General features: G+C 37.8%; 3 protein-coding genes and 1 non-coding gene across 5 annotated transcripts; all 4 read right to left on the bottom strand.

The window, feature by feature from the left end:
• Nucleotides 1-2,457: 2,457 nt before the first annotated feature.
• Nucleotides 2,458-8,046, bottom strand: LOC146477898 (uncharacterized). The gene is made up of 5 exons (XM_085112590.1): nt 7,975-8,046; nt 6,795-6,870; nt 5,348-5,734; nt 4,144-4,399; nt 2,458-3,011 (listed from the first exon to the last, which is right to left on the bottom strand). The coding sequence occupies exons 2-5, from the start codon at nt 6,844-6,846 to the stop codon at nt 2,720-2,722; spliced, it is 987 nt and encodes a 328-aa protein (XP_084968716.1). The 5' UTR covers nt 6,847-6,870; nt 7,975-8,046; the 3' UTR covers nt 2,458-2,719.
• Nucleotides 8,047-8,755: 709 nt separating this feature from the next.
• Nucleotides 8,756-8,828, bottom strand: Trnav-aac (transfer RNA valine (anticodon AAC)). The gene has a single exon. It is a non-coding gene; the product is annotated as a tRNA-Val (tRNA).
• Nucleotides 8,829-9,921: 1,093 nt separating this feature from the next.
• LOC146477896 (uncharacterized) lies at nt 9,922-15,666 on the bottom strand. Its single transcript, XM_085112585.1, has 6 exons — nt 15,641-15,666; nt 15,463-15,522; nt 14,660-14,715; nt 12,393-12,815; nt 11,627-11,864; nt 9,922-10,442 (listed from the first exon to the last, which is right to left on the bottom strand). Coding segments are annotated over exons 2-6 (1,074 nt in total). The 5' UTR covers nt 15,465-15,522; nt 15,641-15,666; the 3' UTR covers nt 9,922-10,087.
• Nucleotides 15,667-18,790: 3,124 nt separating this feature from the next.
• LOC146477895 (uncharacterized) lies at nt 18,791-24,210 on the bottom strand. Of its 2 annotated transcripts, none has more exons than XM_085112542.1 (5): nt 24,081-24,210; nt 22,649-22,844; nt 21,239-22,069; nt 19,914-20,193; nt 18,791-19,481 (listed from the first exon to the last, which is right to left on the bottom strand). In XM_085112542.1, exons 2-5 carry the CDS (start codon nt 22,836-22,838, stop codon nt 19,121-19,123), a joined length of 1,662 nt encoding a protein of 553 aa, XP_084968668.1. In that variant the 5' UTR covers nt 22,839-22,844; nt 24,081-24,210; the 3' UTR covers nt 18,791-19,120. The 2 variants fall into 2 exon arrangements, with proteins under 2 accessions (XP_084968668.1, XP_084968669.1); XM_085112543.1 differs by having other exon boundaries at nt 24,088-24,146.
• Nucleotides 24,211-24,806: the final 596 nt, after the last annotated feature.

Here is a 24,806-nt window from a genome sequence, read left to right as displayed (position 1 = left end):
TGAATAGACTCATTTAATATTCTCCCAACTCTTGGCTGAAGATCGGCGTAGTGAAAAATAGAATTATGCTGAGTGTTGGCCGAAGTGGCTACACGACAACATGAATACACAGAGGTATATATTTCAAGTATTATACGAAGTGGCTGCATGGAAATGCAGCGATTTCAGCTGATGTGGTAACACCGTGAAGAGAAAGCGATATCAGTAAACGACATAAAACTAGGTAACCACTTGACGAAAAAGCGTTTTTTAAGTAGCAAAGTAAAGTCAACTCCCTTTATTTCGGATAGTGTCCTTAATAGCGAGAGTCCGTAATAGCGGGAATTTATTTCAGTCAAACGTCTGTAATTTATTTTTGCTGGGGATTAAGCTGCTGTCCGTATTATCGGCGTGTCCGTAATAGCGAGGTGTCCGCAATGCGAGAGTTCATTGTTTCCTGCAGTTAGAAGATCATCTCTTTATCAAGTCTTGGATAACTCAACAGCAGTGTGTCCAGCTGCTAAAGAATGAGATCATTAGAGTGGAAGAGGAGGTTCTTTCAATATCCGTACTAAATCTAATGCCTTGATTCACTGCAGTAATCTAGATTTCACCAGGAATTCGCCTTAGTAACATGCTGCATCCCCAGCGTCTTTCACTTCCAGTCACAAAGTGTAAGCCATTATTAGCCAATGGTAAAGCAATGGAAAGGGGTACCACTTAATCCACACGGTAAGCGGACATGACACGAGTCTGCTGGAGAAGTTATTAAAATATCAAGAAAATTCACATTGGTTAATCTTATCCTTAATTTTCATGACCTCAGGGATTTCTGGATTGGATTGTAAGTATTGTAGCAAATACCAGTTTGTGAATGAAACAAGCATATGGTTTAGTCTCCTGAGTTGCTTTAGGCATTTGCAAAGTGCGACGTTGTACAAACTGAATCTGGTCACAGTAAACCTTGATGCTGGTCCAACCGATGAACATGGATTATTATAAGTCATATTTATAATTTATTATTATTATTATTATTATTATTATTATTATTATTATTATTATTATTATTATTATTATTATTATTATTATTATTATTATTATTATTATTATTATTATCATATTATAATTCTGTATAATTGTATTTCGTGTTGTCCATTTTTTTTTTTTGTTCGAGTAATTAATTTTTCCCGAGGTCAGCGCCATTAGAGATTGTCACAGCCAGACTATCCCAGACTATCACTATCAGCTAATATTTTTCAATCAACGGCGATTAATGCGTCTCCAGCACCTAGGCGTACATCAGCTTTACCTTTAATTGCTCTAAAGTAACTTCAATTAATTTGGAAAATCTTTGTCTTAATCGGCCCCGGCGTAGCTCGGCAAAAGTAGGAATGAAAATAAATAACACGCAAATGAAAATGAAATGAATTATATCCCGAAATGAATTATATCTCTTTGCACAGATCCCTCTGTAAAGAGAATCAAAAATTGTTGAAAGGCTTCCTAAAAAAAATAAATAAATAGATAACGACAATTAAAACTTCTAGAGCACTTGACAACATTACATATCATATAGAATTTTTCTTAATCTAAGGTCTAGAAAAAAAGTCATAAAATTACTAATGTTCAGTGAAATGGAACCTTCGTGACACAGGGATGGTAATACTTTTTCAGTTTGAAAGGATTTCATTAGATCATCTATAGATATTCTTTTAGATAGTCTTCCCTAAGATGTCTCCTATATTTAGTTACGTAATCGGTGCTGAGAGGCTAAAAATATATTTACTTCGCGATAATCTCACGGACAGTGAACGTGATTGAGGCATGTGTGCGCCGTGTGATTGTCAACACGTTCCATTGTACTCGTAATTGTAGAAAATGTTTTGAGCTTGGCAAGTGTCAAAACTAAAAGAACACGTTATAATGAAATGTTATGATGGGGGCACAAACGTTCGTGAGCGACGGAGGGCAACCGGAAGTCGAATTTTTTTCCTTTTTGGAGCGTTTTGATGCCATTACGTTTGTAACATTAAGCCACAGACGCCCAACAAGAGCTTTTTTCGTCTTTCTTGAGGAGCAAAAACGCGCCAAAAAATCAAACATTCGACTTCCGGTTGCCCTCAGCCGCTCACGAACGTCTGTGCTTAAGCTCGTTACAACGCGACAGCTCTCACAAAATTATTATATCGACAGGAGTTCCGAAGCAATAATTATTGAAGTCAAGGCTATTGGAATTACCCTCCTTTTATTTTGAAATTATGAAAAGTGGCGTTTTTGGCGAAATGTCTCCTCGACGGTTAGTAATACTGAATAATTCACCCCCTTCGTTTTGCGGAGGGGGGAAGAAGGTCAGTTAGCATTTTCGGAAAACGGACAGCAGCTCGGAAATTTGGAGATTAAGATTTATTTCCCTAACTATTTTATTTTATTTTATGTTATTTTATTTTATTTTATTGTGTAAGGCTTTATACAGGTTTTGTATTAGATAAACCAAATATCACCTTTAATAGGTATTATTGACCTTCACCATCAGTTGTATTTTTTATTAGTTTTACAAATACCTAAAATATACATCCACGAATCCTATCTTTTTCTCACTTTTAAATTTAATAAGAAGGTGATTTCGCTACACAAAGCCAATTTGCTAATTTTACACCCTATCCAAAATACACCTATTTGATGATGGCGTTACCTGGCTGATTGCATTATACAACTTTATCAGCTTGCAGTAATCCTTTATTTAGTCCTTCAACACAACCTCTGGATTTGACATAACGTTATTTACAGGTCTGCAGAAAAACTTGTCAAAAACACCCTTCTTTACGTTATCCAAATACGACAACATTCTACTGATGTTTCCACGGGGTCTGTATCGGGCGACATAGTAGAGACACTGTAAATTATTGACCTTTCCGTACGATATTCCGACGCCAATCCTCCTGCTTCCTTGCCAAATCATCTGTGTGAAGTGCCTGGAGCTATACTTGTCTGACGGGGGAGTCTGAAAGTTGTACTTGCAGCCCTCATCATACCTAATAGGAGTAATAAGGAACATAATGAACTTATTAAAAGAAGACTCGAGATCAAGTGCGAATGAGTAAGGACCGCGTTTGAGGTTAAACTAGTCACCTTCCAAGAGCCCTCCCTCCAACACATACTGGAGCCCGACGCCCAAAAGATAATCGCCGCATCAAATGGGTGGTCTAAATTAATGTAATTTTATGATTTTTACAGTATCTTCCAAACCCTGTAAATGGGTTAAAACTATGCAAATTGAAATTTACGGTATCTCTTTGATAATTTACATGATTTTTACAATTTTTTATTTTTATATGGATGTAAATTTTCAATTTTTCCAGTGTTTATGAGCCCACACAAAACGGACGTTTATGTAAAGAAAAAATGCAGAAGAACCTGGAGGACAGAGAAAAGGTACTCTACATAGTAGGATATACTGGTAGGCTACAAACGAAAGGATTAGGGGTTCCTTTATAAAGAAACAGTGCTGCTACGTCAACAGGGTACCGAAAACGAATATTTCGTCTTCTCAATTGAGTTGATAAAGGCAATTCGGCCACAGAAAATAGATTCAAGACCTTACGTTGGGGGGTAGAGGGGTATATGTGTATGAAATGATACCTTTTCGGAAAAATTTGGTATTTGAAAGGATCAGTGGGTAGGTAAACTCCCAGGTGGGACATCCCCGTATGAAACTTTATTGAGTCCCTCCTCTCCACTTTCTATCCCCAGGGGAGGAATTAAGACAGAATATTTTCATCTGCAGGTTTTTGTTGATATTCAATTTCCCCTAGTTAATAACAATAGTAAAAAGTAAATAAATAAATAAATAAATAAATATTAAATTTCTTCAGCAAACCTCGTAGTTTTAAATCATTTCATTGCTTTGCTAGTGAGTTTGGTCACTTCTCAGGTCGGTTTTAGTGGAACTATGAGTTAAGCAAAGTCCAGATATTCAAGATGGTTCCGTGGTTCCAAGATAGCTGCCGATCCGCGAGTGGGAAACAAATTGTAATTCCCACATATTGTGACGTCAGTGACGTCATGACTTCTGTTGTGGATCTCAAAGGAAAAATCTGTATCTTTCAAATTCTATTGTCATATTTTCAGACAGTGTAAAGAACTCAAGGACCCTAATCAGCTTACCATCGCTTCATTATCTCTCGCAGGGCCTTAGCTGGATCAGGTCGAGTAACTGAACATCTAAATCCAAGGTTCTCTCCTTCATTCTTGGAGGAGAGCACGAAATCTTGCTCAGGTCGTAGCAACTTGTTTCTCGCAACTTTATCAGCATATTCCTGAGCGTCTTTTCGAAGTTTAGCATCGAAGGTCAGCAAAGGCGCCTCGTGTATTGAACGATAGTAGTTATGTAACTGCAATGCTGTCCGCTCTACTTCTGAAACTAAATTTCACAAAAAAAATACAAATTCATTAATTGATTAAAAAGAAATAATAGGTTATGCTTTTTAATACATGTGATGGTATTTGTTTGATTGGTAATGCACGAGAATGTGTTCAATGCTAGAGGTATGCTGGATGTTGTGACATGAACATAGTTTGGTGGCGTAATTCCCACGAGTCTCCTATACAGCTCAGTGGTAGAGCATTTGAACGAATACTCACTAATAATCAGTAGGTCATAGGTTCAAATCCTGTTGGGAATCTAGGATTATTTTTCTTTCTTTCTTTTTTTTTTCTTTGCATGCCTGTGTCACCAGCTGAATAACACATCATTCTTGTGTATTTACCAAGCTTAAAATACACCATTACATTTATGCCATTGCATAATTATACTCCACATACAAACAGTCAAACAGTCAAATCCTAACACCAACTATCACAAACTTCCTAACACCAACTATCACAAACTGAATAACACATCATTTTCGTGTATTTGCTAGGCTTAAAATATATCATCGCATTTATGCCAATGCGGCGCATATGCCACACACCGACAATCAAATCCTAGCAGTTTGCAGGATTTTGTCACTGAATGAAGCTACTTTAATGGCTTAACTCCCAGAAGTCTCTTTTAGCAAAGTGGTAGAGCATCCAAACAAGTGTATCGGAAGGTCATACTGGTTAGAATCCTGTTGGAAGAACTCGAAATTTTTTGGCTTGTTTCAAGTATGCTTCTTTTGCAACGGACAAAATGGCACATTATTCTTAGCTTATTCTTTGTTAAGACGAAATTAGTACCAAATAATAAAAAGCTGTGTTCACACTAGCCAAAATTTTCTGTGTCTACTGAACATATGACCAAGCTGCACTGCTAATAAACTCAAAAACTAATAAGCTCAAAAAGTCGGTTTAAATTAACTTGATATTATTTTCTTGTTCATTAACTTACATAAATTTGAGACTCCTGCTTTCAAGTGATCATTGAACTCCGGCGCCGGTGTTGGAGGCGTGACGTTTACTTCTTCCTCGGGAGCCGTTGTTGCGTTGCTGCTTACAGCCGGCGTCGTGGAACTGTTAACACTCAGTGTTGTCCAAACAGTAGAAGGCGCTGTAGTGATAGGTGGTGCTGTGGTTGCATTTAAGGCACTTGAAGGCGTTGGCGTTTGAGAAGGCATAATCGTAGACGTTTGGTTCGGCGTCAGCCCTGGAGCTGTTGTGAATGAGCTTATGGTGGGCGCAAGAGTTGTTGTTACGTTTCCACCTTCCATGTGAACGTCCAGCACAAATTTATCTCCATCATATTTACCGCCTCCTTTTATTTTAAATTCAAAACCGGCTAAATGAAGAAACAAAGTTTGGTTAGAAGACGAAAGACTAAAGCGTGGAAGCTTAGGCTTTACACTTTCTACAAGAGCGGAAAGTTGGTGGCTTTTAGGTTTCTGCATCATATTGTGTTTTTCGTTCACTATATATGGTGCCAACGACCCAAAATGAAACTTAGTCAAATATCCGAAATAATTCTTTGAAATAATGGACTTTTAGCATTCTGTTCAAGGTAGAAAAAGGTTTATTCCTAGTTTACTCACGTGACGGAAACAATCGTAACGCATCGCCTTGTGGCTTCCGCTTTGTTTCGTATTTAAATCAACAGTAGCCTTTTGTAACACATAAAAAACTTCCAACAGCAAGAAAAGACTTAATCCACGTCCGTCTTGAAACGTAAATTACCTTGTGTTCGTGTTTTGTGTTTGCTTTGTGATCACGTGTAAAGTTAGGCGGATGACCCAAGAGAAACGCAAAGAGGCAAACCACGCAAACGCTCTTGATGTGTTTCAACTTGCAAGGACTGGCTTGCATGAGGTGACAGTGGGAGCAGTGTATTAAGGACGGTGCCTTCTAATAAAGAAGTATTATTGCGTGGTTTATGACTATGCGGGGAAAGTAGATCTCAGCAAGGTCTATTGAAATCCGAAAAGAAACTTGGGGGTAGCCATGCATCTTTCAGAGATAATGAAGAAACAATTATTCTAAAAAACAGTAAAATACAAAGCAATGTATGGCGTCTTTTTCCAAATTGAAGCTTTACTATCTCTGAAAAATGCATGGTTACCCCCAATTTTCTTTTTAGATACCAAGAACACTTGCTAAGTTCTGCCTTCTCCGCATAGTTTTTAACCGCGCAGTAGTAGGCACCACCTATAGGAAACCCGAGTATCTCGAGATGCGCAGAACGTATGCGCAGTAACAAAAGTAGACACCGTCCTTAACCCAAGTATGTTTCAAAGACGTACTACAGTCAAGTGATTCTACTTCAAGGGGTTCAATGTTCTAATGGTAACAGTGATAACGACATGACACTGATATGGGAATTTTAGCAAATAAAAAACATGCCTTACCGCTTCTACTGTGTGCCGTTTGGATCAATAACAGGCAAATAAAAGGCAGCATTGTTAGAATATTTCGCAATTGACCCTAATAGGAGAAAAAGGATAGAAACTATAAGAGAACGACACAATTCAAATTAACCAGAGTGTGATTCATAAACTGTTCACAACTATTTTAATACCAAAGAAAACATTTGGTAAGTTTTTCTAAAATCTATCTGGCAACAATTTTTTTATAATACCCGTCTGGTCAATTGGCTTTGTCTTCTCGTGGGAACAAGAATTTAACAGCTTATTTCTGCAAATTTGGATTTTTTTGTACTTTTATGAGAAATTTTAAGTCTATTGTCGTAACTTTGACATTCTTACACCATTCTGATTCTCATTTGTCGAGCTGGGTAATTAAATTTGAACCAATTTTAGGATTGCTAGAGGGTTTGAAGATATCGAGAAATCGAAGAGGCGCTGATCCAAGATGGCGGCTATGAGAAACAAGTGACACGATTGTCACATCATGACCTATTCAGTCCACTTTGCGGACTTCAAAGGAAACTGTTTTGGCACATGCTATATATACTCTCTAGTCATAACTGTCGTAACTGGAATCTCAATGTCGCTTTGTATCCTTTCCCCCTCATCCCTCGCCCTTTAAAGGCTCAAGAAGGAAAATGAAATAAAGCCGAAAATGACGATAGGAACCAAATTTCATTCCAGTTCAGAATAACAACTTTCGGTGGACATATTTATTTACCACTTTTGTGCTACAAGCTATCATAAATCCGAAGCGCAATAAGGCTTATGTTGGAATAAATAAACTGAGCAATTTAACTCTGTAAATTTATCTTTTGATCTCCGCCCGTTGGGTGAACTGATTTCCCTTTGCCAAGAATTATTGTGTCACTGACTGAAAAAAAAAAAATATCTATCACTTTCTAAGAGGTAGAAATCTTTTTCCCATTTGTTTACGCTGATATTCCTGTCGCTCGAACTTAAATAAATTACTCGTGACCAATAGAAATATGTAAACGTGTCTAACGTTGACATAATTCTTCACGTCTTTTTCTGTTTATCCTTACAAGTATATTTCCAAAGAAAAACTACTTATACATCAAGGCAAGAGTTCCCAAATTCGATAGAGTTCACATGTTCTCAAGCGTCCAAAAAAAATCAGATTTAAGTTTAATAAACTCACCTCTTTTATAGACTCCAACCCTTTTATTAAGCGTTCCTTTGTTTTCCAGCTGCGCTAAGGTTTTAACAAAACCCTCATAAATATTAAGTGTAACTTATCTCCCACGGCTTTCTGATTTCTAACTGGTGACCGAATTCATTCTCTCAAGAGCTCATAGTGCAAACCAGTCGCTAGTTCGCGAGATTAGCATTTAAGACTTAAAGCGTGATCAGGTGAAACGTTAAGAACGTTATAAGCCCGGCCGGCGATTCGTTTGAGTCCCAAATGTGATCGATGCTAATTTCTCCTTACAACTACCACTGCTAGCAATTGATCAAGCAGAGAAGTCATAAGAAGTAAGGAAATGATCACTCAAGATGAAATACCCTCACATTACATTACCGGTTAGGAGACATTCTCCTAACTAGTAACTCTAATTCACATCCTCAAGAACCCAAGAAAAAAAAGGGGTCGACATCTTGATTGCCGGGAAGGAGTGGGACAGATTTGCTCCCATTGGTTTTCATTGGTTTGTGGTTACGATTCGTCAGAGTCTTATGCTGCTAGTGGCTAGATGTGAAACAAATGTCGCTTCCATCTAGATAGCAGAAGATCTAAAGCAACGGTTGAAACTTACGGCCACATCAATATTTCAGACGCTTCACATGATCCCTGAGACGCTTAGACAGACATTCCTGAGACAGTGTTCTTAGCTAAAAATTAGCGCAGCTCAGTGAAATTTGATAAATTAAATAAAAAGTAAAAGATTGTTGAACTTTAGTATTTTGTTGACAAAAAAGATTGTTTCCGACCAGGCTCGAACTGGCGACCTTCCGCGTGTTAGGCGGACGTGATAACCACTACACTACGGAAACTTCCTACATTAAAGTTGTAAGTTGTACATTGTACTTCTTACATAACATTCTTTATTTTGCTTCAATTAACTATAGCTATTCTCCATGGATTTCCATACTGCAAAATACATGACCGGTGTGTAACAGGAATACACCCTGGCACGACGTTATATAATTTGATCAAAACACACTCAGCAACCTTGTGCCCAGGGCCTCTCCTCTCGCTCCCTGGGACGTGAATAGGAGAGGCCCTGGGAACGAGGTTGCACACTCAGTAGGCCGATTTTATATAACAGTTAATAAATATATTGTTTTTAATCCAAGGGCAGCAAAAGGCAAATAACCTGAGCATTGAAACAACCACTTACATAAGTGCGTAAATTAGTAAATAAACAACACATTTCAGATGCCATCTTTCACAGCTCCGGTAAAACCGCTGACCGTTGTTGCTGCACTAGTATATGAGCTATGTCATTGCTTAGAGTTGAAGATGATGATGCAGACCCCAAAATATGAAACAACAGATGATCTGGGCTAATTACTCAAGTAATCTCATCGTTTTAGTAAATTTACTTAGGTACTTCTGTCACCTTTCGGGTATGGAGTAAAAGATCCGCACAATAAGCATTCAAGGTTGCGTTGATTCACTGTGCTTGTTTACCATATTTGTAACCAAAAAATTCAGGAAATATCCGTGGGAATTTCCGTCCAGATGGAACATATTCCATTTACTCTAAGAAACTGATATCTCCATGAGACACACTCATTGGCACAGCTGTGAAAACCAAAGAGCTGAAACTCACATGAAAGATGCGAGACAAATATGTTATTGAACTAGCGTGAGATCCGTATTGGGAAAATATTGGTCGAGTTCTCGTTTCTTTTCCTTTTCTTTTTTTTTTTTTTTTCTAATTTTTATCTTTTTTTAAAATTTTTTTAAGTTTATGGAAAGAACCCAAATTCCTGTTGTGGTTGCGTCCCCAAGTATTTTTTTAAGTTACTCCACAAACAGGCAGAAAGTAAGGGAAGTTGATCTTGGGGTAACCTTATTCCCGGAGCAGCATTTTGTTTCTCACCTTTGTAATTCTATGTTGTTGTAGAAGTATTAATAGAGGAACTGCCCATGAATCGCAAAACCGCGAATGGTCAAATGAAATCAAACTAAAAGACGCTTATCTTAACAGTGTAATGTATCTTTATTTAACCATGTTCCTTTTCTGACAAATAGGATATCTTGCTTTGATATAAACTACAACCTTAAAGGAAAATTTCACGAATGTTCACAGAACAAGTTGCAAGCTGAATTTTTTTTCGTACGCATTTTTCATTCTCTTTAAGTTAACAAGCTTACTTCTTTTCCGAGCAAGAGTGATTATATTTTCTCCGCATAGATCTTGATAGCGGTATATTCCCTTTTCAACATTTTGTGCGAATGCTCCCTCCACGTTTCCTCGTTCCTTGTACCGGGCAACTACAAACAAGCAGTTGTCGAACCGTTTGCCACTAAAGGTGTACGATCCTCTGGCAAAGCCTATACCGAGCTTTGTGCTGCGTTTCCACACCAGCTGAGTAAAGTGACCGGTTTTGACGTCAAACCCCGGATCGTTAAAGTCGTTCTTACAAACTTCTCTATACCTGTAAAAATGTCGAGAATAGAAGACTTTAGTAGGAATAGCAGGAAAAATCTGGCGCTTACCATTGAACTGATCGTGTCACACAACTCTCCTAGAAACGAGTAGCCTGCATAGCAGATAAACTCGGCAGGAAGGGGAGGAGGGGGGAGGGGGAGGGAGGGGGAGGCGAGGAAAAGAAACGAGAGAAATGACTTTTATGCTGCGTACAACTTCACGTACACAGAAAACTCTCTAACTGAGGAATACCCAAAAAGTCCCTGAACCATTTGTTTTTAAACCGAAATTTTCGGTTTCTTGAGCAAATGTTAATTTGGATTTGGAGGTTCTTACGTCTGTGAACAGTCCAAAAGTTGTGGTTATTTTTATTCTCTGGAATAGTCTGGCCGTTCCTGCTGAAATTTTGGAGCAACAAAAATATCCTTAGGCTTGTTTTATTAGTTATTACTGGGTCTCTCTGATGTCGGAGTGGAAGAAAAATAAAAAAAAAACATTCGTTCCCGCGCTATAACAGTCTCTCTATAAATTCTTTGTCCCTTGAATGGTTATGAAATGATGTAATTTTGGAACAACAGAAATACCTCTGCTTGATTTATTAGTTATTACTGGGTCTCTCTGGTATCGGAGTGGTAGAGAAAAAGAAAAATAAAAGATTCCTTCCCACGCTATAACAGTCTCTCTATAAATTCTTTAAACCTGGTTATGGAAGGAAGGAAGAAAAAAAGAAAGAAAGAAAGAAAGAAAGAAAGAAAGAAAGAAAGAAAGAAAGAAAGAAAGAAAGAAAGAAAGAAAAAAAAAAAAAGAAAGAAAGAAAGAAAAAAAGAAAAAAAGAAAGAAAGAAAGAAAGAAAGAAAGAAAGAAAGAAAGAAAAAAAGAAAAAAAGAAAAAAAGAAAGAAAGAAAGACAGAAAGAAAAAAAAGAAAGAAAGAAAGAAAAAATAAAGAAAGAAAGAAAGAAAGAAAGAAAGAAAAAAAAGAAAGAAAGAAAGAAAAAAAAAGAAAGAAAGAAAGAAAGAAAGAAAAAAAGAAAGAAAGAAGGAAAGAAAGAAAGAAAAAAAGAAAGAAAGAAAGAAAGAAAGAAAGAAAGAAAGAAAGAAAGAAAGAAAGAAAGAAAGAAAGAAAGAAAAAAAGGAAGGAAGGAGTTAAAGAAAGTAATGCAACGAAGTTATCCTGATTTTATATTTCGTACCATGTATCGATAGCTCTCCTCACTAATGATGCATCGCTGCCGCTGCCACACTGCAGACCCAAGTTTTCACCCTGATCAGTTATCTTTGGGTCATGTACAAACATTTCATGCAAAGCAAGAAATTTTGCATACTGCTGGGCGTCACTGTTTAGCTCCGGGGATAGGCGCATTTCAGGCGAAAAGTGAATTTGCCGGTACTTATTATGAACTTGTAGTGCAACTTGTCGTACGTACCAAACTGGAATATATTTGGAAAAGGATTATAATTAAACCACGGAATGTAAAGGAACAAAAATGTTTCATCGTAAGTAATTTACCTTCTGTTTTTAAAAAACTAAAAAAAAAACTTATATGTATTTTTACAGTGGAAATGCACTTAGCTACCCAAAGCTAGTTTACATGCACTACACTGAGAAATAACGGGAGATAAATAATAATCAAATTAAACATAACACGTAAAAATCCCAACTGGCCGGAGACAAACCAGCTGGCCGCCAGCTTGAACCTGGGACCTTCGGATTTCAAGTCCGGCGTCCTAAACCGCTGGACCACGCCGCATTGACGCATATCTCAGAAGGCGCTCATCATAGTTTCCCCGCAATAATTAGTTCAAGAAACATAACACAGTGTAGCTACACCTATCATTATGACTATAGCAATGTTCGTTGAGCAAACACTGGTACTAGTATTCTCTTAAAAGAATCTAAACACAGCACTTTAATTCCTCGTTGAAGAATTTAATTATCTCTACCCTTTTGGACGATACCTGCGTTCGTTTCTCCAGGGTACAAGGTTGGTTTAATAGGCACTGTTGAGCGGGTACCTATTGTTACTGGAGTGGAACCGGGTTTAGGGCTTGTTTTTAGGCTTGACGGAGGACCTATTGTTACTGGAGTTGAACCAGATTTAGGGCTTGGTTTTGGGCTTGAGCGGGGAGCTATTGTCACCGGAGTGGAACCAGGTTTGGTGCTTGGGTTTGTTGATACAGTTGGTCCAACCGGGGTGCTGGGTGGTACAGGTGTTGAAGGTCCTGTAGATGAAGTGGTCTTGACACTACTCACAGTTGGTGCTGTTATAACTGGGATCTTTACAGGTTTCATTTGAAGAGTTATGTTTCCATTTGGCAAAACGTTGAAAAAGCCAGTAATTATGTAACTCCCTGGATTCAAAACATTGTCTTGCCCCTTCACTGAAAAAAAAACAAACATTAAATGAGATTTAAAAAGCAGTTACTATGAACAAAAAAATTGAAACCGACACTTCAAACACCTGCATAAATACAACCACTGTAAATCGTTATTGTCTCAAAAACCATCTGAGGAAATTTTCTTATACGCAGACCACGTTTAACCGAGCACCTTCTTCATTATGTCGCCTTGAGAGTCTTCAAGAAACAGGACTATATTGTATTTCTTTTAGTAGTAAAGGGGGCGGGGACAGTCTTATAAACGCGTGAAGACATTATACAGTAATCCTAAATTAGCAAGAGCTTTCCTCAGTTTAATCCTTTCATAGCTAGTTAGATCTCGTTAAAATACGTTCAATATAATGAATATGTGCGCTTTATTTTGAATTGACAAGTCATAGAATGAGCATGCTAGAATCACGAAAGATGCTTTTGCTATTTTGAGAATTATGCAAATATTATAAACTAAATTCGATTTTGAGACGTCATTACGACTTTATATTGACGGCTAGTTGAGAGAAAATATTTCGCGACTCCGCCCAATACGGAATATATTTTCTCCCAACGCCGTCAGTATGAAGTCGTAATGCCGTCTCAAAATCGAATTTAGTTTTTTATCGCGATACTGACATTTAGTTGGAGAGAGTAAACGGATAAAGTACAAATTTGATTGAAAGAGAAATTCTTACTTCAGTTAAACTGTAGCCATGGTAATATCCGTGCGCGAAATTTTTTCTTGGAGCGGGTTATTTGAATTTTTGGCTTTAATTTTTACGTCAAAACAAAGAAAATGCAAAAATTTACAGTCCATAAAGCACCTACCATTGATGAAATAGACGAGCTAGTAGGTTTGAACATTTTACCAGCAAATTTTATTGAAAATTTGTTACCGCCGAGATATAAACAACAACATTAAAACAGTGATGAATAAACCTCACAACCAGAAGCAAGAATAAAAAGAGCAACCATACTATACCCAAAAACGAAAACAGAGCATTGTTATCCTAGCTTAGATGCCGTGGAGATTTAGAAATTTGAAAGAAACCAAGCGGCGAAGAATACTGTAAAAATTACCGAGTCTGTCGTTCGGCGCTACGACAAGAAGATCAAATTGACAGCCCTGAGCCATGAAAGAGAACGCAGCAGAGCTCTTGGAGCAATTTTTTTCTAGAGATAAGAGACATCTGAAAAGAAACATATCCTTTTGCTTTGAAAATGCCATAATTTATTGGAATTTAAGGTCATTGTTATTTACCGTGGCCGCTTTCACATTCAAGAACGTCTATTAAGTAAATTCCTCTTCATCGAATTTATAATCACTCTTTTTCGCTTACCTTCAAGAAAAAAGTTGTATCCGCTGTATCATGATACATGTTCACCACAAAAAAATATTATAAGTGGTCGTTGAACAGTGTCAGAAGCTTTGTAAACTCAAATGAAAAGAAATAAACAACACCATCCAACGTCCCATGTTCATTCACAGAAGTAAAATTTTGATCTGTGCGCGCCGAACCCATTTAAGTGCCGTACTGTCAGCTTACATGACACTTTTTGAGGCAATCAGAAACCGTCATTTTGAGGCGACAATATCGCAAAATAACGTCGTCTCAGCACAATGGGAAGATCCCCCAGGATCGCGATAATTGCTAATATTAATAATAGTTGATAATAGTTGTTAATAATAGTTGCCTGAACCTCATTGTTTAAGCGAAGCCAAGTTACAAAGATTTTGATGTGAAAATTAGTTTCGTTTGCATACGAAAGAAGACTAATTTTCATAATAAAAACTATACACGAAGCCTCTCCTTCTTAGTGAGGTTCAAAGCAACTCGAAAATGGCCCATTACCTTTATATGGAAGAGATGCCGCTAGAAACAGCGATAGCATAACCTTTGTGTAAAACCTGTGAGAAGGGAAAAAAACAAAATTTTAGTTACATTGAATATAGGATTGAAAAAGATTTGCAACGCTTCAGCTATTTACGTCACAGCCAAAAACCTCCAGATCTCTAACCCATAGTAACAGAATAACTTAATGAGAAAGTAATTGTTTGGATTTTATTTCAAAATAGCTTGAACAGTAATTAAAAAGAGGCGAATCTTTGCCTTTTCTTTGCCTTCGGAATGAGAATAACTGTCCTTTATTACGTTTACTATGCTTGGCCTTTTGCAGATTAGAATGTTTGAATTAAAAGCTAAGGTGATTCCACTGAATTGCATCGCGTTTATCACCTTTCTAAAAATAACAAGAAATATAACATTTGCAAACGGGTCCCCTGTAACTTGGATTTTAAAATCTCGACATGGTTAGAAAAAGGAAGCAGTCTTCTGAAATAGGAATGCAAAAATTCATGCAAGTGTTTATCCTGAAGAAAAGGTTTGGACTTCCAGCATTGAGCCATCAAACTCCCCTTAAAAATTCCATGGACCCCCCCCCCCCCCCCCCTCCACCCCTTCTCTCCCACCAAACAACATCTTAACTTGTCATTGTATATGGGACTTGAGAGGATATACTATCCTCGTGTAAGTAATTCTATGAAAGGTAACTAGCAGTAAAAGTGACTAGCAGTCACATTAAGACACCAAGTTATTTAGTTCTGGAATGCAATATAAATGTTCATGTAAAAGAAATGTTGTTACGTATTCCTTACATTATCTGCGTCCTTTTCCAGTGAATTCGCCGGATAGGAGTCGTATTTCTTCTAGCTTTTCTAAGACGTGATAGTTAATTAAGGGAAGAGAAAGTTAACAACTGTAAATACCAGTAGTAGCAAGTAGTATCAGGTCAAGCCATGTACTAGGTAATTGCAGCTTGATGAAAAACTTTACCTTGACTTATCAGTTTTGACCCTCTGTAATTGTGTTGCAGAATGACAAAATCTCTTCTATGTATTCTGCTAAAAAGCTCACAGGTGATTTTATGCCCGATCAGAATTTTGTCACTTTTCCACGCCTCACACAATATCTACCATGAATATAGTTTGTTTTCCTACTTTTCCACGAAATGAAAACACTTGATGACTTACAGAAAGCAAGCTCTTATCAATTTCAAGAATTTCTGACGTATTATTCTTCTTTTTTTGAAATCCAGATAACTTAATCTTACGTTACGCTTTACACAAAATTTTTCGAATCTTTAACCGATCTAGATTTCTGATAATTCATTCCATCCTCATTTCGAAAAAATTTGACACAGCTCACTAAGAGGGAAGATTAAAAGTACACAGAGCCCGCCCTCCCTTACCAGAAATGAGCTCATTTTCTATTTACACAGTTTACTTTTGAACTGAATAGGAAAATACATGAAAATTACTGTCGGGGTTGTTATTTCAAGGAAATTTTTCAGCAGCTAAGCAAGTAAAAATTAGTAAAGTGGAAATAGGGATATCAAAAAATGGTGTCAATGAGTAAGGAGACGTAACTTGAAAATTGGGGTGAATTTAATTTGTGATGGCTAAAGCTATTATATTGACTTTCAACCTTCTGTAAGAGATTGGGATAAACCTGCTTGGTTATGACCTCATTTCAACCAGAAATTATTATACCCTAGCTAGAAGAAAAAAGTGAAGCACAGTAGCCAGGCACCATGATGAAACTCCTAAGGTTATAAAATTAGTCGCCTGGAGAGAATCTATGGTACTAAATATTTTTTAAGGCAGGATTTCTGCAATAAAATAATGCAAAAGCAAGGCAAAGTCGTTATGGGCTAGCCAATCAAAAATTTCATTTTTTCGAGTTCCCCACGAAGGGAGCCTGGTGACTCTGGGTACGAGACTGATTTACAACGAAGGGCATCCCCTCAATCAGCTCAGATGGTGGGCGTAACGACCGGTTTCAGCTCGTCGTGCGATTTCCCTGTACTGCTCTCGTGTGGTTCTCACTTGCTTAAAGGAAGGAGGGATTACTTTTTCGTAGTTTTATATAACATTATCGTTCATCCATAAATTCCATCCCACTTAATTCATTATCCGTAAGAGTGAACTTGTGATGACTTTTTCTTTGAAATCACAAATTATTTCAGTACAATTTTTTTTTTATTTCCCTGTGTTCACACAGGACCGGTCACAAATTAACCTGGCTCAGAAATCAGCTCTTGCATCCCCTTTTATCCACACAGTACCGCACCAGCTATCTGTTCCTAATCCTGAGGCCGATTTTTGGACCTGCAGAAAAGCAGAACAACTAATTATGAAGCTATTCCAGTCTCAGTTGGAACTGGATCGTGTAATCACCTTGCCCTGTTCGTTTTACTGTTGGCTGCAACCGTACGTGATTCAGGCTTGAACACTAGTTAAATTTATTGCATTTTCATAATTCTCCAGGGATTACATGAAAAGGCAAATAGTTATTATTTTTCCTAGCTTTATTCTCGGTTTTACAGTCTTGTCAATTTACCATTCCTCGAAGAGCGGAACTCTTAAAACAGGATATAAAGGCATATAAAACTGCTCCTCAAAGAGCTTCTTATCTTCTGCGCCTGATTCACTAGTAAAAACTGCTGACCTATAAAAAGTTGATCCCGTACCGGATCGGTCCCTTGAGAATAGATGCTCATAAAAATGTAAACAAACTCGTACCGAGTCGGATCTGTTTGGAAGCGGTAAAATCAACTATTTTTTTGAACACAAATATTAGAACACTTGTCTTTGGTAATTCAAATAAGTACTTCTAACCACAGGCAACTATTATTGGCTTTCATTAGACTATGAATATGCAAGCCATTTGACAGGTACAGTAAGAAAAGGATGATATAACAATCTGAGTTCCAATGGAAGAACGGCAAATACTAACACTCTTATTTTTTCATGACCCTCAGCACTCATAGCTTCAATAGAGTTGATAACTAAAAGTAAATTGGCCACCGTCAAGACTGGGTTCGAGTAAATCCAGGCATCCCGTACTTTTTAACGGCAGATTGTGGGTACTTCTTTTAGCCGATGGCTGTGAAAAAAAACGGAACAGAATTTGTTTCCTTCAAGTTGACAAAACCATTCTTTTCTGTGTTGAGTTCTATGAGATCATTATCGTAGTTTATGCTAGCGACTCTCTCTCTCTCTCTCTCTCCTCCACGATTTTCTATCAATTTTTTTTCTATTTAAGCAAGTGTGTTCACATGCTACGTACAACACAAGAATTATGTCATTGCATAGAACATCAGTAGATCAATCAAATGAAAATTTTATTTTAAAGCGTTGTGCCCTTTCTTTCTTTCTTTCTTTTTTCATTCTTTCTTTCTTTCTTTCTTTCTTTCTTTCTTTCTTTCTTTCTCTCTTTCTTTCTTTCTTTCTTTCTCTTCTTTTCTTTTCACTTCTCTCTCAAGTTAGAACCTAAACTTCATATTTGACTCAATAAATATAATGACGAACTCCATCCTCTTATTCTCCTTTTTAAGCCGACTTGCCTACGAAAGAATTTCGTTACCTCAAAGAAACCCTGTGAACGAAGCTGACCCAGATCGATTTGCCAACTTTCTTATGGTAATATTACCTTCTCAGTAAGGATAAGTTTTTTAATAGTGCAGGGTACAGATATTCCTACGAAAATACCATTAATTATTACCGTTGGACCCTCCTGCTAAGGTGGGAGAAGAGTGGTATTCAGTGGATGAGACCGTCGGTGTAGAGAAATTCTTATTGGATTTCAACAGCTGCTCGTTTATCAAGTTGAATCATTTCCTCTCGTTCGACGAATATCTATTGGTGGACGTTCGATATAACCACACCCTTTATACGTGCACTGAAGTGATATGTGCCGAACTCGGCTGTAAGTAACGAAAAGCAAGGTTTATGTGGGAAAATTTGCCTTGGAAAGTGGAAAAAATGACGGCCGAGAAACCATTTTGGCTAACGTTTCCTTTCATCGAAGGTCGATAACTGACATCGCCAAAGGGACTTGGTCAATATCCAGTCATCTTGACCTCAAGCTTTCGATAACCCATACAAATCACTGCAAAATGGCAAAATAACACAACACAACTAATCATGATACTGCAGTAATTCTTAGTTTATTCCATATAGTATATTTCAAGTTTAACATTCAAAGTCACAATATTATAATTACAAGATAATCATTAATTGTTTCAAGCAGCCCAAACTACTGTCACTTCATTTCATCGTACTCTTATTGAATACATATAACTATATATTCGACTAAACTTTTGAGCATCTTTCAAATCTTTATTACTAAAACCTTTCATTCAGCGGAACTTAACTTTTTTAAATTCATGATCTGCCGTCCGTTCACTCTTTTATGCAACTATAATTTTGAAACGATCAATGCCTTCCTTGTATCAATGGACATCACAAGCTTTCATGGCTGGTACATGTGATGTTTTGAATGATGCCTTGCTGTTTTACTTTCTATGAGTTTCAAGTGATCTCTTTTATCCCAGAAATCCCCTTGAAGATCCCGACTCCTTTTCTGGCAGTACACCTCATTGAAGCTCCCCCTCTTGACATTCATCTGCAGCCTCTGCCCGCCTATAATGTTACCGGTAGGTTTGTACCGTCCGACAACGTAGACACATTGGTATCCGGGAAACCTAGCATTCCTCCCCAAAGCGTACCCAACTCCGAGCTTTCTACTTCCTGACCATACGATCTCGGTGAAATGCCCGGTACTGGGCAAAACATTTGGTTTATCAAAGTTATACTGGCAAACCTCGTCATACCTGCAATATAAGTTTGTTAATGCATTAAATTTGAGTAAGAAACATCTTAAGTTTGTAAGCGATGTGTGCTGCATCAGCCTTCCGTGATTTATAAAAAAAAAGCAGACTGCATCATATATATAGCTCCAATCATTATCCGAGGAAAGCAGAACACGTGAGCAGAGAAAATAAGGGGGGCAGAGGGAAAAAGTAAGGGCGTTGGCTGAGCCCAGAATGTCATTAACTCGTGGATATGTGATGCATAGGAAAGGGTTACATGTTGTACGGATTTTTATACAAATGTGCAAATCACCCAACTCGCTAGCTCATTAATTAGGTTCGGGCCGGGACTCGAACTCGTGCTTTTGACAACAAATGGTTTCCAAAACATAATAGTCATAGAAAAGAATTAGAACAATGTTGTCATAAAGCATTTCAGTGGCACGTCCTTACCATCGCCTGGCAACATTTTTGGCCATTCGCACTATTCTGCGGTAGCTGAGAGGCCCATTTCGCAGAGGCGAACATGACATTCCGATATTCTCCCCCAGTTTCTTCTTGGCAAGAATTGCACCTGACTGATGCTCCAGAACTCCCTTGGAGGCGATTTCTTGAGCAAATCTTTGTGCGTCACAGGTCATTTGATCATCAAGCTGTAGTTTAGGAGAGGCATGAGTGCGTCGGTATGCATTGTGGGATTTCAGTATCTCCTTCGCGAGGATTACAATGTTTACTAGAATAGAACAACATGATTAGATGCGAACTGCTTCATTTTATCCTTGTTATAAACAGGAGTTGCGGTCTTATTTCAACTGGGACAAAGACGATTAAGGTAAGGTATGAGTATATACAGCAGGATAAGCCTTCCAACAACAAAGTAGTCCAAAAAACTAACATTTTATAAAGCTGAAGTTTTCCCACCATTAATCGCACATTCATTGGCCAGTTCATAGGTATATGGCATCTAACAATAGAACTGTTTGCTGCCAAAAGCCCATGAGCGTGCAAAATTGTGAAACTATGACGTCAAAGGGTAATAGTGAACTGTCAAATGTCGACCGTTGTTTTCCACGTTTGATCTATTTAATGTCTTTGTTGTGCACTCACTACTTTATAATAAATCACGTAATGACTGGGATGCCATTTCCCAGTCTTAGTGACTGCTTAAATTTACGTACTTCACCAGTGACCAGTGGAACTTCTCTTAATGGAAAAAGGATCTGCTGCAATGTAATATTTCAGTTGAAGGAAAAGTTCGAATAGCCAAACATATGCATTAATTTTCTGTAGAAATTTAAGTACATCGCTCAAACGTTTATCCAAATCATAAAAGGTATGCAAAGAATAACTCGCCGCACAAAGTTCTAAATCATAGATAAAAAGTTGAACACACGGTTACTATGGTCCCTGTTTGGTTCCAAAAAGGTTAATTTCTGTTTCCAAATTCTAGAGTGAAATGATAAAATAGTTGAGTACAAAAGGTTCTGTTTTCTTGTTTAGGTCCTATGATATTTCATGGATAAAACAGTTATTGTAGCTCGGCAGGGGAACAGCTCTGTACAGAAGGAAATTTTTACCAGGGTTATCACTAAAAGTTAAAAAGCGTTATTGATCTTTCTTTCATTGCATTTGTGTACGTGTAGGTGTATTTTCTTAAACTAAAATTTTAATTAGGAGAACATAGTTAAGTGGACGGACACCGGGCAACATACTGTACAAACTAACACAGTTTAAAAGAACATCATTGTTGATTGTCACTGTTAAGTATGATAAGTTACCATTTAGTGGCGTCTCGCAAGTTGGCTTCGTTGGAACGCCAGGTGACTGAGTTTGGGGGGCCGGACTGGGGATGTTTATTGCCGCTGACGTCACCACGGGTGTTGTTGGCTGTGCACTAGTCTGTATACCAGTAGGCTGAGTCACCCCTCCTGGTGGAGTTGGTCCGAAAGTTGTTGGAGGCATAGACGTTGCCATAGTGGTTGGCCCAGACGTTGCAAACGGAGACGACGTAGCACTAGCAGTCGTGATACCGGCTGTAGTTGTTGCAGCAGTTGCCTCAGTTGTTGGACCCAGTGTGATTGCTGCGGTAGTCGGACCAGAAGTGGTTGAAACCATTGTAGTAGGACCAGTTGAAGCAGCTGTTGATGATAAAGACGTTCCTATTGTGGCTGGAGAAGTTGTTGATGTTACTGCAGGTCCTAAGGTAGGGGCTGTCGAAGCCTCTGTTGATGAAGCGCCTAACGCCGACGTTGGTGTCGAAACGGTAGGGCCGGCTGTTGAAGCTGCTGATGTTACTGCAGGTCCTAAGGTAGGGGCTGTTGAAGCCTCTGTTGATGAAGCGCCTAACGCCGACGTTGGTGTCGAAACGGTAGGGCCGGCTGTTGAAGCTGCTGATGTTACTGCAGGTCCTAAGGTAGGGGCTGTTGAAGCCGCTGTTGATGAAGCACCGAACGCCGACGTTGGTGTTGAAACGGGAGCAGTCGTGGCAGATGGGTCTCTCAAACGAGCGTTAGGGCCTTGCAAGGTGAGGTCCAGTTTGAATTTGCCATTTTTTAAATGTGCAATTCCTTGAACTTTGACTCCAGTAGCTAAAGCTTTGTCATCTTGCCCTAATAGGAAATCCGTGGAGAAAAGAACTGAACTGAACTGAACTAAAGATTAAGCTCTCATTTTTGAAATATAGTTCTTCACATTTTGCCTACAGATCTGGCCTTAGCGTAGATAATTTGGCGCAGGTACGGGCTAGCTATAGAACATACAATAAAATAATTAATTTCTAAGTAGTTACTCGGCACTGAGGTGAAATAGCCTGAGAAAAAGTTCCATTGCTTGCTCTAAAAAAAACTTTTCTCTTGGTAAGACTAACGTCGTTCATTCCTGTCATAATATCCATTTTGTGGTTTAGTAATGATCCAGTTTACAAAGGATGTAATTGTTAAGTGAACTGAAAACCCGAGAATTTAAACTCTGTCTCCGAAAATATATCATTATGTTAGAGTGAATTTCAACAGGAAACAGCTGTTCCCGCTTATTATTAAACAGTCAGACTAGATTTAGTAATGAATTAATAACTTAATTAATGAATTAAAAATGCTCCTAGACCACATCTCGGAACCTTTTGTTTGTTTTATTTTGGAGTTTTTAGGCGAGTTAAACTTGGAGATAAACAATAGTAAGAGTAATCATACCTTTGTTTTTCAAGCCAAATAGGTTTCTCAAACGTTGAGGCTTGGGGCGCATAATCATATTTCTTGGAATTATGATCGCGTCATCCCCGTCCCATGTCTGTTGCCCCCAATTCTTGTTGAACCAGTTATATCTTTGCAAAGACTCATTTTGTGGTGTAAAGAACAGGAGTAACAACCACAGGACTTTCATCACAACCTTTTAAACGCAAAGAACTGCATATCATGAATTTTGAGCTTTCACTTTCATAAGGAGAAAAGAAAACTTATAAGAAACGATTTGGGAATACATGAAACAAGAAATATAAGTGATAGAAACCGACATTTCGGTACATCTTCGGTGCATAATGGTGCAAGATGCACCGAAACGTCGGCTTCTATCACTTATATTTCTTGTTTCATAGAAAAGAAAACGCACGGAAAATAGGAAGAACTTGCATAAATCACAAGTTTACCTGACATTTTCGTGCGAAGTGGTATATAAGGACTTCATGACAAAATTTAAAATTAAGACTATTCCTGGAAGTTTGAGAGACAAATCCCTCCAGGGCTTATGGGAAGAATTTTTCAGCTCGTGTCTTTCTGGGTTGTCTTTTACTTAATAGCCGTTGCGTTGTGTAATTAAAGCTTCCTCAAAAGGGTCATATTTTAAACAAAACAAAAGAATAAAAACGATTAAAGTGTGAACTTTAACTCCAACTTCAGGAAGAAGGTTGTCGTTCCAAAATTCAACCACTAGCAGAGGACGCTAATAACAGGTTGAAACTTGCCTTGGCTCTCGATAAGACGCAATAATCTGATTGGTCTGGTATTCTACGCTTTCTTATGCAGAAATTTCCTTAGGTTAAGTTTGTTTAAAATTGATATGGTTAAACAAAAGAAGTTGTAAACACTTTATTATGAAAATAGACCCATCTGACATTAATTAAGAAAGGATTTCATTCTTACAACAAAATTCATAATTCAATTTGAGTGGTAGAATTCAAGACTCAAAAGATTAATAGGCAAAAAACAATAATAACTTTTGTTGTTCAAGGGAAGTGGTAAACGATATAAGGAGAACTCCGCAAGTGAACACTAGTGCTAAACTTCAAACAGCAATAACATTGCAAAAGCCGTGCGTTAAGCATATCATTTTCCATTTCATATTTACATTGCTGGAGAATTTTCCTTATCTGTGAATTATTTTTAAGCGAACAACCCCATTATTCATATCAATTGCTATCATGAGCCCTTGGTGATATTCACACTCCTCAAGTCCTCTATCGGAAAACCAAAAATAAAATTTCTTACAAATCAATCAAATCTACGTCTTTGCAGCTTCGCTTCTGTCCGCCATTGTCAATTTTTAAATTGGGCCCACTTCATAATCAATACCGAATTAGTTAGACAACGTAATAAAATTAACAGAGCAAAACAATTTCACACCACCTACCTCGTACCTTTCTTGAGCGAGACTTTTGAGGTGAGTTCCTGTTATAGCTTTGAGTCTGTGGACTGACTGACTGCCAGAACACAATAATGAAAAAAGCGCTTGTGGCCAAAGGGAACGCCCCTAGGTGTGGTGGCGCGACTGTTTGACGGAAGAAAGGCGTGGTAGTTATTTGACAATAATGGGTTATTTACCAATATCGTAAAAGTTTTTCTTTGAGAAGATTTTGATTCCTTTGTGAACTTCTTTGCACTTAAAGGTTTGGAAAAACTAACATCAGTGATTTCTTTTTAAGTTAAGTAGTTTTCGTACATACATTTAAACTTAAGTAAAGTCAATCTCTAAATCCTCAAGGAACGGGTAAAAGTTTAAAAATATCTTTTAGTAAGCTAATGCGTATAAAGTTTCTCTTTGGTATTTACGAATTTATGCCAATATCATCACAAATGAAAATTATCTCAACAACTTAGATTCCTCTTTTGACACTTTTTGTTTTTATTTTAGTTCAAATGTTTTTCCCCCTTACAAACTTATAGACTAGAATCGTTCAATTCCTCTTACACTAACTGATGCAACTGATACAGCCAGTATTTAATCAGAGTATCTAGACTGAAAATTTTCGTGCAAGCTTCAACGACCAAGCGAAAATGATCACGTTATTTCATAGTGATCCTCCATGACCTCCGCGGAAGCAGCGCATTGGTTCAGAGGCAATTCCTTGGGAAAGAA

The sequence above is a fragment of the Pavona decussata genome, unplaced genomic scaffold, assembly GCF_977016875.1.
Source record: "Pavona decussata unplaced genomic scaffold, jaPavDecu1.1 SCAFFOLD_67, whole genome shotgun sequence".
Taxonomy (NCBI): Eukaryota; Metazoa; Cnidaria; class Anthozoa; order Scleractinia; family Agariciidae; genus Pavona; species Pavona decussata.
The sequence above is the reverse complement of the archived record's forward strand: the minus strand, read 5'-3'. Positions and strand labels throughout refer to the sequence as shown.